Raw genomic sequence first — 16,351 nt, 5'->3', positions numbered from 1 at the left:
AAACACACACACACATATATGCACATACTTTCCTTGACAAGGCCTCAAACAAACACATTGGACCAGTTTGGGCCCATAACTATAGTGAGAGGACATTTATTAATATACCACAGAAAAAACAAAGAAAAGAGAAGGCTCCACTGAGTGGCACCACAACAAAAGCCCCAGAGAGAGGCAGAAAACATTCACTGGTCTTTGATCCAATTTGTCGCTGGAGCATTTAGCCTTTGAAGGTCAGTTAAAACATCACTTACTCTCCCCTTCTTCTTTTTTTCCTCCACTCTTTCCCTCTCTGCATGTTTCTTTACGAGACACAAAAACAATAGTCAGTCGATCCGTCTGTGCGCCCGAACGCCAGTAGGGAACCGCAGTCCGCGGGGCCAAGTGCTTTGCGAAGACGGTGGGAACAGATTGTGTTTTCAGAGGCAGGCGATCAAAAACCCTCGCGTGCCACCGCCATGGAAATTCTTGAGAGAGGGCGGGGGTCGAGGGAGAGAAGGGAAGAGGAGAAGGTTGAACGTTACTGCGAGGAATCTGTCAGGGAATGACAGAAAGCAAAAGTTATTGCTGGAAAAGAGAGAGGGGAGAGGCCTGATGAAAGCGGGATGGAGTCCCGGCTCGGGCTGTGGGGGTGTGTGCGTGTGTGTGAGAGCGGACGGGGATGGGGAGGGCTGGCTTAGCCGGACCGCTGCTCGGGAGCCGGTGTCACGCAATGTTTGACAAACACAGCTGCCCTCTCTGCTCGTGCAGCTGCCCTTCGGCTGTTTGCTGCACTGACTAAATCCTCCTGACTTGTGTGTGTGTGTGACTCTGTGTGTGTTTAAGGGGATGTATATTGATCTGGCATAACGTTATGACGATCTGCCTATTAGCATGTTGGTTCCCCAGACATGTTGAGGCATGGACTCCATCAGCCGTCTAAGGTTGTGCTGTGGTGTGTGGCACCAAGATTGGAGCAGCATACCTTCTGCGTGTCGTGAGGTGCGGCCTCCAGGCGTTGGACTTGCTTACTCACTCATCCCAAAGATCGTAGACTGTCTTAGGATCTGGGAAAACATGAGGCCATCATTCTTGTGCTCCTCAAACAATTCCTCAACCACTTCTCCTTTGTGGTAGAAGTCATTATGCTGCTGGAAGAGCCCACAGTCATCAGATTATACCTTACATGGTCTGCAAAAGTGCTTAGGTATATGGAGCAGAACAACATTAATGTGAATAGCAGCACCGAAGGTTTTCCAGCATCGTACTGTCCAAAGTGTCTCACTACCTTTGCCACTTGCCTTTTTCCCTCATTACGGTGCTGGTGTCGCACCTGGATACCCACATGATTTATCCACTTTGACCACCTTCTTCCACCTACATGTTCCCGTCCCGATGCTAACACACCCTTTGTTGGACTGTAGCTCTATGACTTTGGCTACGTTCACAAAGCAGCTAAATGTTTTATTAAAATGTTCATTAAAAATCCACTTTTTAATGCCCATTTGGGATCCATATACTGCAACAGACTGACAACCTGTCCAGGGTGTACCCCGCCTCTCGCCCGAAACATTCGCTGGAGATAGGCACCCCTGCTGACCCCACTAGGGCCAAGGGTGAACAGAAAATGAAAAGATTAATGGTTGGGATCCATATACAACTTTTTTCATCACAGTCTGAACGGTCTGATTCCGATCTTTTCAGCGCCCTGCAAAAACAAAATCTGATCTCTGCCTCTTCCACATATGGTACTACTTCCGATATGCATCCGATAGTTTCCAAAGCGTCTGCAGAATGAATGGTCATGTCGCGTTTCGTCCGGCTTTTATGTCGCTGATGTGAGGCATGCATCATAATTCTGCCAAAGCCAGATGTGATGAATCTGAATGTAAACAACGGCTGAAAATTGCGATCATGAACTTATGAAAGATGTCTGTGTCACTGAAGCGCATCACATCACAGTCCCGCCACTCTTCGCTCCGACTGCGCATCCAAACAGACTTCCCTACAGAAGTTGTAGTCAATGCTCCACTAAAGGCCATTGCTATTAGTTGTAATTTCTTTTTATTAGCTTCCTTCTTATGACAATACTGTCGGCTCTGAATAACTTTAAAACGAATCCGTAGACAGCGAGGTCCATCATTACTTCAGTAAACAGTCCGCTGCTTTGTGACACCAACCCATGCATTTTGTTTTGAGGTCATAAACTGTCACACAGAAGTTTAATTAGTAGCATGAACATCCATCCATCCATCCATCCATCTTCTTCCGCTTATCCGAGGTCGGGTCGCGGGGGTAGCAGCTTCAGAAGGGAGGCCCAGACTTCCCTCTCCCCAGCCACTTCTTCTAGCTCCTCCGGGGGAATCCCGAGGCGTTCCCAGGCCAGCCGAGAGACATAGTCCCTCCAGCGTGTCCTGGGTCTTCCCCGGGGCCTCCTCCCGGTGGGACGTGCCCGGAACACCTCACCAGGGAGGCGTCTAGGAGGCATCCTGACCAGATGCCCGAGCCACCTCAACTGGCTCCTCTCGATGTGAAGGAGCAGCGGCTCTACTCTGAGTCCCTCCCGGATGACTGAGCTTCTCACCCTATCTCTAAGGGAGAGCCCAGCCACCCTACGGAGAAAACCCATTTCGGCCGCTTGTATCCGCGATCTCGTTCTTTCGGTCATGACCCAAAGCTCATGACCATAGATGAGGGTGGGAACGTAGATCGACCGGTAAATCGAGAGCTTCGCTTTTTGGCTCAGCTCTCTCTTCACCACGACGGACCGGTACAGCGCCCGCTTGACAGCAGACGCTGCGCCAATCCGCCTGTCGATCTCCCGCTCCCTTCTTCCCCCATTCGTGAACAAGATCCCGAGATACTTAAACTCCTCCACTTGGGGCAGGACACCCCCCCTGACCCGGAGAAGGCACTCTACCCTTTTCCGGCTCAAGACCATGGCCTCGGATTTGGAGGCACTGATCCTCATCCCGGCCGCGTCACACTCGGCTGCGAACCGCTCCAGCGAGAGCTGCAGATCACGATCTGATGAAGCCAAAAGGACCACATCGTCTGCAAAAAGCAGAGATGAGATCCTAAGGCCACCAAATCGGATCCCCTCAACACCTTGGCTGCGCCTAGAAATTCTGTCCATGAAAGTGATGAACAGAATCGGTGACAAAGGGCAGCCCTGGCGGAGTCCAACTCTCACCGGAAACGAGCCCGACTTACTGCCGGCAATGCGGACCAGACTCTGACACCGGTCATACAGGGACCTGACAGCCCGTATCAAAGGGCCCGGTACCCCATACTCCCGGAGAACCCCCCACAGGGCTCCCCGAGGGACACGGTCGAACGCCTTCTCCAGGTCCACAAAACACATGTAGACTGGTTGGGCGAACTCCCATGCACCCTCCAGGACCCTGCCGAGGGTGTAGAGCTGGTCCAGCGTTCCACGACCAGGACGAAAACCACACTGCTCTTCCTGAATCCGAGGTTCGACTATCCGACGGACCCTCCTCTCCAGGACCCCTGAATAGACCTTGCCAGGGAGGCTTAAGAGTGTGACCCCTCTATAATTGGAGCACACCCTCCGGTCCCCCTTTTTGAACAGGGGGACCACCACCCCAGTCTGCCAATCCAGGGGAACTGCCCCCGATGTCCATGCGACATTGCAGAGTCGCGTCAACCAACACAACCCTACAACATCCAGAGCCTTAAGGAACTCCGGGCGGATCTCATCCACCCCCGGGGCCCTGCCACCGAGGAGCTTTTTAACCACCTCGGCGACCTCGTCCCCAGAGATTGGAGAGCCCAACCCAGAGTCCCCAGGCTCCGCTTCCTCAGTGGAAGGCATGTTGGTGGGATTGAGGAGGTCTTCGAAGTACTCTGCCCACCGGCCCACAACGTCCCGAGTAGAGGTCAGCAGCACACCATCCCCACTATAAACAGTGTTGGTGCTGCACCGCTTCCCCCCCCTGAGACGCCGGATGGTGGACCAGAATCGCCTCGAAGCCGTACGGAAGTCTTTCTCCATGGCCTCTCCAAACTCCTCCCACGCCCGGGTTTTTGCCTCAGCAACCGCCCGAGCCGCATGCCGCTTCGCCCGCCGGTACCCATCAGCTGCTTCCGGAGTCCCACAGGCCAAAAAGGCCCGATAGGACTCCTTCTTCAGCCTGACGGCATCCCTCACCGAAGGTGTCCACCAGCGGGTTCGAGGGTTGCCGCCGCGACAGGCACCGACAACCTTGCGGCCACAGCTCCGATCGGCCGCCTCGACAATGGAGGCACGGAACACGGTCCACTCAGACTCCATGTCCCCCACCTCCCCCGGGACGTGTTCGAAGTTTTGCCGGAGATGGGAGTTAAAGCTCCGTCTCACAGGGGATTCCGCCAGACGTTCCCAGCAGACCCTCACAACACGTTTGGGCCTGCCAGGTCTGACCGGCTTTCGCCCCCACCACCGGAGCCAACTCACCACCAGGTAGTGGTCAGTGGACAGCTCCGCACCTCTCTTCACCCGAGTGTCCAAGACATACGGCCGCAGATCCGATGAAACGATGACAAAGTCGATCATCGAACTGCGGCCTAGGGTGTCCTGGTGCCAAGTGCACATATGGACACCCTTATGCTTGAACATGGTGTTCGTTATGGACAATCCATGGCGAGCACAGAAGTCCAGCAACAGAACACCGCTCGAGTTCAGGTCGGGCGGGCCGTTCCTCCCAACCACGCCCCTCCAGGTCTCACTGTCATTGCCCACGTGAGCGTTGAAGTCCCCCAGCAGAACAAGGGAGTCCCCAGGAGGAGCACTCTCCAGTACCCCCTCTAAGGACTCCAAAAAGGGTGGGTAATCTGAACTGTCGTTCGGCCCGTAAGCACAAACGACAGTCAGAACCCGTCCCCCCACCCGTAGGCGGAGGGATGCTACCCTCTCGTTCACCGGGGTAAACCCCAACGTACAGGCGCCGAGATGGGGAGCAACAAGTATGCCCACTCCTGCCCGACGCCTCTCACCTTGGGCAACTCCAGAGTGGAAGTATGTCCAGCCCCTCTCAAGGAGACTGGTTCCAGAACCAGAGCCGTGCGTCGAGGTGAGACCGACTATTTCTAGCCGGAACCTCTCGACCTCACGCACTAGCTCCGGCTCCTTCCCCACCAGAGAGGTGACATTCCACGTCCCAAGAGCCAGTTTCTGCAACCGAGGATCGGACCGCCAGGGTCCCCTCCCTCTGCTGCCACCCATCCCACACTGCACCCGACCCCTTTGGCCCCTCCCACGGGTGGTGGGCCCATGGGAGGGGGGGCCCATGTTTCCTCTTCGGGCTGAGCCCGGCCGGGCTCCATGGGTAAAAGCCCGGCCACCAGACGCTCGCCATCGTGCCCCCCCTCCAGGCCTGGCTCCAGAGTGGGGCCCCGGTGACCCGCGTCCGGGCGAGGGAACACCAAGTCCAAAGTTTTCCTTCATCATTGGGGTCTTTGGGCTGCTCTTTGTCTGGTCCCTCACCTAGGACCTGTCTGCCTTGGGTGACCCTACCAGGGGCATGAAGCCCCAGACAGCATAGCTCCTAGGATCATTGGGACACTCAAACCCCTCCACCACGATAAGGTGGCAGCCCATGGAGGGCTGAACAACCACTCAAAAAACAAGTTTTAACTTGGCATCAACACCTCATGAGTGAACGTAGCCTACAGCTCCTTAAACAACAAGCTGAGATGCACTGTGTACACTGACACAGTTCTATCATTACTGAACCATGACGTCTCCTTCATTGGATGCAAGCAAACCTGTATGGTCCAATCAATTATCTCACATCCTTATTTGGACCACAAATTATAAATACCTACCACAGTAGACCACACAAGAGCGTTTGTTTCTGTTCAGCCATCACATTTCAACCCTTTTCAAATTCACAGTTCAGACCATTTATGTACTTGTGATCAAAGCGTGTTCTGCATGTCTCGCAATCAGCTGAAAGACTAAAATGACAGGAGGTTAAAATCCGCCAATCAATATCAAACCCTGATCCATCTTGGCAGTTTATGATAAACCCATAATTGCTGTGAACGTCACTGCAGAACGAGCGTGCCAATGTTGTAGAAAGTTCAGTATTAGCAGAACAGAGCCACCAGATGATCTGTCATCTTCCACTTGACCTAAGAAATATATATCGACTGGCAAAATCTGAAGCGGATGCTAACAGGATGAGGAAAACTTACAGGTTTGTCTTCTGATTGAAACACTAAATGCATTTAAGCATCCACCAAGAGGTTCGTCACTCAGAGCTTAGTCGGATTTCTGGAAATCCCTCTGATTGGATGAATGCTGTGTGCTTTAAACCACGCCCTTTTTGTTCTGCTAACGTGCTAAATGAGCTGAAAGCTAACAGGGTCTGGGCGCATCATCTTGAAATGGGGCAACTAGACAAAGCAATCCATAATAGGTTTTTTGGGGGGGGGTTTATGTTGGATCTTAAAGAGGCTACAGATCGCCAATAGAAAGTGTTTCTTTCTTTATAACACAATGCTAAAGCTTTTCTGAGATGAAATGACTAGAGAAGACTTACTTTCTCTAAAGCTAGGCACACGTGTTAGTGAAACCCTCTGTCTGACCCAAACCTGTCCCCGCAGACTGACGTGATGCACCAAAACGTCTTCGACTACATCCACATAGACGACCGCCAGGAGTTCAGACGCCAGCTCCACTGGGCCATGTGTCCCCCACAACATCAGGCGATGTCTGGGGAGCCAGATAGCCAGTTAGCGGCGGGAACAAGTGCGTACTGCTCACAAGTTTGTTTGTTTTTTTTTTCCCCCACATAAATTGCTTCTCATATCCACATTCTCTCACCATCGTATTACAGGTGAAGACTTTGTCGTGAGCAGCATGTTCAACTCTCCGGAAGCAGGGGAAATTCCCCCAGAGCTCTCCTGCTTTCTCAACAGATGTTTCATAGCCAGAGTCCGCTGTCTCTTGGACAGCACGTCTGGATTTTTGGTGAGTGCTCTGAACCGGCCAAAGCAAACTCCACGTGGACCAAAAATAGAAGACACAAGTTAATCTGAAATTGAAATTAATGCCTTCGTACGACCAATTTTATTGCACAATTTCAACTTTTACGGTTATTTCTCTAGCATTAATCGGGTTTAGGCCACACTTTACACCACTTCTTGTGACGGTTTTGAGGCCCGCAGAGGGAAATAATCGCGGTCAAGAGTAGGGGAATAAAAAGAGTACAAGTTTGAACAATCCTGCTGGAGTTAGCAAAATGACATCTACAATGTCTTGTTTGGTTGCCATGTGCTGCCAAACCAGAAGCTCCACATGGCCGTCTTCTGCCTCCTACTCTACTGAACTTTACTAAATGTTAACATAGTCCCTGCTCAAAAAAGTTACAAACATGACACAAACAATTGTAATATAATAATCTTTTTCGGTTGTGTTGCAAAACAAAATTAAAGTGACAAATATTTGTTGCTAACAAGCTAAATGAAGATGATGAATTAGCTAATCTGCCCATTTTAGCCTACATGCTAAATGCGTTAGCAACTTCTGGGCAAATTAGCTAAATTTACAGACCTGTTGAATGCAGACGTTGAGTCTTCCACTGTGTTATTTGGAAAATAATGCAGTAGAATGATACTTTTGTCATTTTGAATGATGACGTGGTTTAGCGTAGGCTGATAAAAGATAAAGTGAATTGTGCCCACTCTTGCAGCCTGCAGAAGCTCTCATCAAGATTAGAGCATAAAAATACCAGCACTTTGTCGCTGAGTCATTTGACGCAAGATTGAATTTAGATTGTGCCACGTAGTGTACCGAAAATAAAAAAAAACAAGAACTTATCAAGAGCTAACATTGAACTACGTATGAAATTCACATAAATACGTGAACATATATTTAATTTGAGTCAGTTATCATTTGTTTCTGTTTCATTTCAGACGATGCAGTTTCAGGGTCGGTTAAAGTTCCTCCATGGGCAGAAGAAGAAGTCGCCCTCTGGGACGCTGGTTCCTGCCCAGCTGGGTCTGTTCTGCATCGCCGTGCCCCTCTTACTGCCCTCCATCACCGAGATGAAAGTGAAAAATATTTTAATGCGTGGAAAGAACAAAGGTGGGGGGATTGTCTCTCCGATGGAGCATGGGTAAGAGAAAATGACACTACAGGACCGTTCACTTTGAATGATTAGAAGGATCTGAAACTTTTAAACGGTTGAAAAAGCAAATGTACCTGGTCCTGATTCAAATTGCTGTCAAAGTGTTTAAGCAGTGGCAAATTCAGGTACAAATTGAACTAAAATTACAGCTGCAAGTCCTTTGAAGTATGCATTTGTACAACTAGAAAGCAAAAAATCGATATACTTGCAAAATACGAAAAGCACAAACTTCACAAAAAGCAGATATTAGCTTTAATTTTAAGCCTAAAACACACGAATGTGGTATAATTTAAGGTCTGCATCTTACCTGCAACTTTAATCCATACCTCTTAAAAAAAAAGTATCCCCACAACTCGACGGTGCCGCCACCATACCCCACAGAGAAGATGGTGTGTTTGATGACCAGAACACTCAGTTTTGCTCTTTCACCAAAGAACTTTCGTCCATGTTCAACATGGAGTCTCCCACGCTGCTTTTGGCTGACTCTAGTTGAGACCTATGAGTTTTCTTCACCAAGGTACTTACTTTATTTTGTGAAGTCAAGTAGGTACCACTTAAGTGATTCATGACTTAACAAAGGCATAAAAAAACAGTATATGGCTTAGATTAGTCTCTTCCAGTGTGAGGTCTCCAACCAAACTCCCTCCAGGGAGGCACCGTAAATTACAGAGGCTGCCAGAATTAGATTTGTTTTTATAAGTACATCACAAAAACAGCAACATATTTGCAGAATTTTACATCTCTGGTTGAATGTAACACACATGAAACGGTGCTCTGAACCACAAACATTTCACGCAAGTGTTTGTGATTTATGGGGGGCAGGGGGGAGAGAGAATTTTTAAAAAAGAAAGGAAAGAAAAAAGAAACTCAAACGGCACATCAACAAACATGTGGGAACGGCTTCGCAATGCGGCACTGTCCATGTGTCTTCATGGATCACTTTCTGAAAGAAATGAAATCCTGTTTTAAGATCTTCGACAACGCGTTTGGCACTGTTGGATAGGCGTGCATCTGTTTGAGATTATCGTGTTGTTACAGGTTAAAATGAAGTTAAACCAAAGCCGCTTTATAGTAATATAAAACAAATCATCTAATTTAATTCATCAACTCCTTAACTGGCGGCGAAAAAGGCAGCGTATTCAAACAAACTAGATTTGTCCCATGGATGGGATACTGCCAGTTAAGGGGTTAAAAACAGAAAGCAACAAATGTTTTTCCGTGATATAGCCCACTGATTATTACAGTTGGAATATTGTCCACATTTATTTATTATTTTGATTCTCAGACAAAAACTAGAGGAAAAAAAAGTGAAACACTCAATAAATTTAGGAAAACAGCGCAGAGTATTACACCTTTTTTAGTCACTCTGTCTGACGATCTGATATTAGCTAACAGCAGTTAATTAGTTGGGCTATTCGCTCCAGCAGTCGCCTGCTAATGTCGGGAAAAAAAACCCCCACAATTTCGAAATACATAAAAAATGCTGTTAAAATCACAGGTGAGGAAGTTTGTTCACGAGATAATTCATTTAAAAACACGCTGTGCCATCATCCTCCTACCACTTCCTGTCGCCTTCTTTGTCATTTCCACCAGGAGCAAAATCTGGTTGTTGATCACATTTTGATACGGTCAAAAAGCCACCTCATGCTGGCCCCAAAAACTTTTTACCAAAAAACGATTTAAAAAAAAAAAAAAAAAATTGCTGCATTTCCTTTGAGCGAATTTATTTTTGCAATTCGAATTTGCGCCATTACACGGTGAATGGAAACGCAGATGTTGACAGACTGGCGACCTGTGCTAGAAACGCCACTCCCACTGTGAGTGTTTGCTGTGCGCTGCCAACAAACCTAGAGATCTTCGGGTCGTGCGTGTAAACGCTGTTGTTACTTCCTGGGATGGGACACATCCCAGAAAACATGAGTCACATATGGAATTATTCTCATGACCACCACAGTGAATCAAGCCGAGATATTTATTTTTTGACTCATCTCTAAGTAGAAAGGAAGAAAATAGGGCAATTCCAACGTAGCCACATGAGTAGAGTGGCAATATTTTTGAAGCAACACTTGCCAAACAATCTGTCGACTCCACTGAATTATTTGAAATTGAGGTTTTTGAAAGTGAGCTCTGGCTGTTGTTCATTAAAAGGATTGTCAAGCTGTGTGCATAATATGTGCTTTGTTCTTTAATAGCCAAAAATGGAACAACAAAACGTATCTCTCACAAAAAACCTTCAATCAGATATGTTTTGTGTTGCTTTTTTAAAATTTTATTTGGCCCAGAAAACTCAATTGAAAACTTTGTAGCCCATTTGTCCAACAGAGATGATGAAAGTCAATTACATTTCACCAAACTCAACCAGCTGTTGACCACATTTTTGACATCAATGGCTGTTTTTATTAACGTGTTTGGTTCCATTTTTACAATTCTGAAGACAGATGGTAACACAACTGTGCTCTTGGGGATAAAGTAGTAAAACATCTTTACGGTTAGACGTCTAACGAAAATATCTGCACATTGATAAAACACTTCGCTTCCTTCAAAACTCTTGCAGGGAAAAAAAAAACTCAAAGCAGATGAAAGTCATCGTAGAACAATCTCAAAATGTGCAACGCCCTTCGTTCCGTCACGCGTGATGAGTGAAGGCAAGTTTGTTTCCACCAGTTAAGGGAAATACATCATTTTTAATCTACCAGAAAAATCTCCACCCTGTAGCTTGGTGAACACCATTTCCATTAAAATTCAAACGCCTTCTTGGATCAATAAAACTAACAATGTTACAATTCTCGCCCTGAAGGCCCAGCAGGTTCCTCCCTGTCGTGCGTGTGTGAAATGTGCCGAGTCATTTTTAGCATGACGTAAAAGCTCTTTCCTCCTCCTCTGACTTTGCAGTACAGTGAAAGATGAAACTGGGGTCGCAAGTAATTGTATGTTGGGTTTTTTTCCCGCAATATGCTCCTGAGAGCATATCCGTACCGTGACAGCCGGTACTACATCAGTTTGCTAATTAGATTTTGTTAATTACTCCTTCAAGAAAGAAAGGACAAAAATTCATACTGAATTTATATGTGAATAAATGTTGCCTCTGTTTTCGTCTCCGTAGAGAGAGCGGGGAGCACCTAAGGAGGCATTCCATCGGTGGAGGAATGGGTGACATGACGGACCCTCTTCTATTCACTTGTCCTCATCCGGGCACTACACAGCGAAGTCACCACGCCCTCTGGTCCCCTCTTTGCAAAGACAACCTCAAGTGCAGCTCTGACAGCTTCTATGGCCAGGAGGAACCCCTCAACTTCTGCAAGTCCTCCGTGGCAGACCACAAAGGCGCGGCCGCGGGCCTGGGCGGAGGGTGGCCCATGCGGCAGCGGGCGGGGCCTGTCAGAGCCACCCAGGGAGTCAGCTACATCCCATCCAACCGCTTGAACAGGACTGGCCAGTACGGGAAGCCCTACCGCCTCTCGCCGAGCTGCCACGGCGGCAGGGGCGCGGACGTGTACGTGTCGAAGCTGTACGGGTCGTCGGACGCGGACGCCTACTGCGTAGACCTGGTGAAGAGCGAAAACGACTTTGGGGAGTGCTACGAAGGCCACATGATGTCCGAGATGCCGCCCATCAAGATAGAGCACGACTCCGACTCGGAGAACGGATGCGAGACGTACGGTCAAACCTGGGCCTGCCGCAACCAGGCCACCATCGACCGTCACTACGGGAACGGGGCGTACGACCCAAGCACTGGTCTGCAGCTTAAATCGGAAACGGACTACTACGACCCGCAGTACTCCCCGTGCCAACGAGGGAAAGCAGGAATCAGCCCCACGTACAACAACGCCGCCTACCCCGGCTACGCGGTCAACAGCGGCGCTCGTCTGTTGAAGTGCGACAAAGACTTGGTCAGTAACGGCGACTCCAACCAGTTCAGCCCTCAGAGACTCTCTCACTCAGACTCTCTATGCGGCAACCAGCCGGTCAGCCTCATGGAGCCAAACGTCTACCCTCAAAAGGCGTACATGCACCTGGACTACAACAAGCACAGCGCCTACGAGTTCAAAGGTCACGGCTTGATCCACTCGATCAAACGGGAGCCGATGGACTCCCCGCCCTGGCCTGAGAACGGCCATGACGTGAACCAGTCCATGATGGGCGGCTCGAGGAACGTTATGCCATGTGTGATGACCACGGGCCACCACAAGTCCAGTCCCTACATTTACATGCAGTGAGAGGACGACAGCCGCACGTGAACACATCAGCAGATCTCCACCCACACACAACCCCCTTCACACGCACAATTACACACAGACACGAACAAATCAGTACGTATTACCTTGTTTTCCCCTTTAGCGTTTCACGTACACATGTGCTAGCATTACAGAGGAAGGGTCACTGCGACTCCCACGATGTCAAACATTTTTCTGACGCTTAATGAAAAGGTCTCAGGTTCAAAAAATCAATGTTTTGACAATCAACAATTTGACTTTCAGAAGATGTTACTTTAAAAAAAAAAAAAGAAGAAAAAAAAAGGTACAGATTTTTGTTTTTAGCACTTTTGGATTCAGTGAGAGTGAGCAAAATGTCCAAGAAAAAAAAAAATCCTTTAGTTTTTGTATTGTTACGCCTGGATTCTGCGGGGATCCGTTTTATTTTTCTAAACTTTCTTACGCAGGAGAAAACTTACATCCGCTGACACTTTCATTGAAATTGACGCTTAGGACAATGCACTTTGAAGTCATTTTTGAATATTATTTTGATGTCTCACGTAATGCAGTCGCTTTCAAGGATTTTAAAACAAATTTTAGATGGGACAAAAAAAAACTCGAAAGGCTTTTCTTATGCAATAGAATGCCAGATATATTTGGCTTTTCACTGAGACAATCTCACCAGTTTGTGCCCTCGTGTTTCTCTTCGTACTCAACATTTTCCATCAATGTGTGTAAATTATGGCATATCAGTTTATTTTAGATTTTTTTTTTTTTTTGCAGCATACATGTATTAAAAGTACTAATACCCCTAGCAGATTAAAAAAATTATCGACCACAAACTTCCAAATGATTTATTGCTATGTAATTTTTTTTGTCTGCGCGGCAACTCTGGAAGAGCTACGTAGATTCGTCGCTCAGGTGCGAGAAGTCACGCATGACATAAATCATAAAACCTCGTGGTTGCAACATGACAAAATGCTAAAACGTCCACCGGGCATAAATACCTGCAAGGCGCTATGTGATCAGAAGTCAAGCATTGCAGAAACTTGAAAATTCTTACCTATGGTAAAACAAAAATAAACAGATGTCATCGTTCAAGATAATACACTCGTGTGACATCCAATCATCTTTGCTTGTCTTTTATTGCTTATGTAATGAACCTCAGTGGATCTCATTTAAAATCCGCCAAACGACAAACGTTTTGTGTGTTAATGGACCCGATTATTTAACTTTTTTCTTTTTTCATTTTTAGAAAAAAAAGCATTTATATCCCAACGCTTTAGCATAAAGTTTATTAAATGTAGCACTACAGACTATTTTATTTTGAGATTGTTTTACAAACTCTATACCAGCAGAGCACAGTCCATGTGCGAGGTAATCACCAAAACACGTTCAACTAACAGCAAGGCCAAAGAACGTTCTGCATCTTGTTCAACAATACTTGTTGGGTCGGACCCAGCAAGCAGAAGAGCACAGAGCCTCATCCACGTCTCTGTGGTGTGTCAGCAGGGCGCGGTTTGACGCGTCGCCCCGCGTTTGCCCCGCGTTTGCCCCACGCCTCTGAGCTCATTTTGTAAGCAGTGAAGGGAGTGAAATCGGTCTCTGTGTGCTCAAAGCCTAAACACGACGCAAGCACATCGGGACGTTTTCCGCACCAGTCCGACTGAAGCAGCTAGTCGAGACAAACGTGACGGATTTCCATCGCCCCGTTTATCGAGCACATTAAAAAAGTGTATCTAGATGATTCTGTGTTTTATTTTCATTTCACCAGCTCACGTTTCACTGCGGATCTGACATATTGTCATTGGGAGAAACGTTAGCTTTCCTTGTCTACTCTGTCCAAATGCGTCTGGCTTTTGTGTTCACGTCAGTATTTTTTAAATTTTTTTATTATTATTACTATTTTTTTTGTTGTTGTTGTTATTGTTGCACAAAGTCATTCAAGACTAATCCGATCTGAGTCTCAGTTCTGTGAAGCTACCGTCGTAGCTTCTGAATTGCACTACTGGGAAATAGTTCAGTTGAAGTTCAGCCTACCCAGACGCGTGTTTTGAGTCGTCACGCACAACTGTACACAGTGTCACTGTCGTGGATTTGTCCTTTTTTTCTTTTTTGTGTGTGCGCGTGGGCGTGTATGTGCGTGGGCGTGTGTGTGCCTGCTCATGTCAATAAATGTTTCATGATTTGTATTTATTTGTAAATGGTAAGTGTATAATTTAAAAAAAGAGGTCTAAATTTGAAGGCTCTCCCTGTTTTATTAACGTAAAGAAACAAAATGGTTTTTTCTTTATCTTTTTGATAATTGTCAAAAAAAGAGGCTTATCTCATGGAGGAGGTAGCTGCAAGGTAGCGAACATGGAATATATATACAGATATAAGTATAGATATACAGATATATCTATATATATATCTCTCTATATATATAAATAAATATATATAGATATATATATGCAGTGTCTTCCAATGTTTTTATGTGTTTTTGCAAATGGGACTTAAATATTAAAGATTTTCTTTACATATAAAGTGTTTGGTTGTTGAATTTTTGTCTGAAAATCACTTGAGGCATGACTGCCATAAAGGCAGCAAAAAGTTATCAAAACCATTGACAGAACAGATGTTTTAAAAGGGTGGTATTATGTATTTCCCAGACACACATTGCCATTTTATAGCACAATCAATCAACTATGTTACCTTCAGCAGCTATAAAAATGTTCTATATACCGGACATATAGAAATTTGACTTCACAATTTGAAATTGTCCTGTCTCTTTAAGAAGCACCTGCTCTTTCCGACATTCCACCTTCAGAAAGTCATCGCACATTTAACACCATTTTTATCAGTGTTTCACAAATTTTATAGCTCAGTTCCACCAGGTGTTTGCTAATTGCTGCTGGCTAGTCTGAAGGAGCCGAGTGGGGAAGCTTCAGGCCATGGACTGAAGCTCCAAGGAGGATTTTTGTGGAAAGAGGCGGAGCTTTGTGAGAGCCTAGCGTTTGGGCACTGAATGGCTGCCATGGAGAGTCAAGAATTTCAGGCATTAAACAGAAAGAATCAAACCAACACTCCAGGTATGTTTTAGATGAGGGAATAACATTATAGCATGATGTATAGCTCTAAAACGATTATTATTTTATGTAATACCCATAATGAGGCAGAATGCAGGCAGGGAGAATCAGGTAGCTGCTATGAAGGGGAGAAGACTAGCAGGCTCAGGGAACGTGAATGATAAACAGAAAGCTGAACTGGGACCCAGAGAAATTAACATTAATCAAAGTGAACAAAATCCAAAAGCACAAAGGGCAAAAATAAATGAGCTGACCCGAGGATCATAACACTGACATATTTCCATAGATTTTTCTGGAGCTTAGATCAGGCCAGTGTTCTGGCCAATCAAATACAGTGATAAACAGGTCAATAAACTGGCCTTTTTATCACTGTAGGTGTGTGCGCGCGTGTAGGGGTGTGTGTGTGTATGCGCCAAAGAGTGCCAAGTCCTGCAAAATGAAATCCTCATCTCCATAAAGTTTGTCAAAAGAAGGAAGCATGACGTGTTCTAACGATTTCTGGAAGAACTTTATCTGACTTTGGACTTGATAAAAGCCAGAGGGGTCATTGCCAGAAGCATGACGTCAAGGACGAGTAACACACCCAATCATGACACAGCGCAACACCGTAACCTCCACACGTCTGACCCCGGCATACACACCATATTCAGGATGAGGAGTGCAGCAAAAGTGGCATAAATACCTCAAACACACACGAGGATTTGTTGCTTCACAAAAAAAAAGTCCACGTTTTGGTCAGTAGATTTAATTGTTCTACAATGATGTTTTTGAGCTAATAGTGTGATTTTTGAAAACAAGAATCTGACTCACAGTTTCCCTAAAAAGCATCACTAAAATCTTGTCTCTTGAAACAAACATCATGCAATGTTTCATCTAATGACTTGAATCTACAGTCACACCTTCAGTAAGTTTGTACAGATGGACTTTAAAAAAAAAAGCCTTTTGTAGCATTAATAAAAATTATCTTATATAA

At 46.3% G+C, this 16,351-nt stretch overlaps 1 protein-coding gene across 1 annotated transcript in view; it reads left to right on the top strand.

The window, feature by feature from the left end:
• ahrra (aryl-hydrocarbon receptor repressor a) overlaps positions 1-13,556 on the top strand; it is an 80,922-nt gene extending 67,366 nt beyond the window's left edge. Inside the window, exons 6-9 of the mRNA XM_032551459.1 lie at positions 6,592-6,736; positions 6,825-6,958; positions 7,903-8,105; positions 11,221-13,556. Coding sequence (XP_032407350.1) covers positions 6,592-6,736; positions 6,825-6,958; positions 7,903-8,105; positions 11,221-12,334 — 1,596 coding nt within the window. The 3' untranslated portion in view covers positions 12,335-13,556. The remainder of the gene's footprint in view (positions 1-6,591; positions 6,737-6,824; positions 6,959-7,902; positions 8,106-11,220) is intronic.
• The last annotated feature ends 2,795 nt before the right edge of the window (positions 13,557-16,351 follow it).

The sequence above is a fragment of the Xiphophorus hellerii genome, chromosome 21 (genome assembly GCF_003331165.1).
Source record: "Xiphophorus hellerii strain 12219 chromosome 21, Xiphophorus_hellerii-4.1, whole genome shotgun sequence".
Classification (NCBI taxonomy): domain Eukaryota; kingdom Metazoa; phylum Chordata; class Actinopteri; order Cyprinodontiformes; family Poeciliidae; genus Xiphophorus; species Xiphophorus hellerii.
This window is presented reverse-complemented; position numbering and strand designations above follow the sequence as displayed.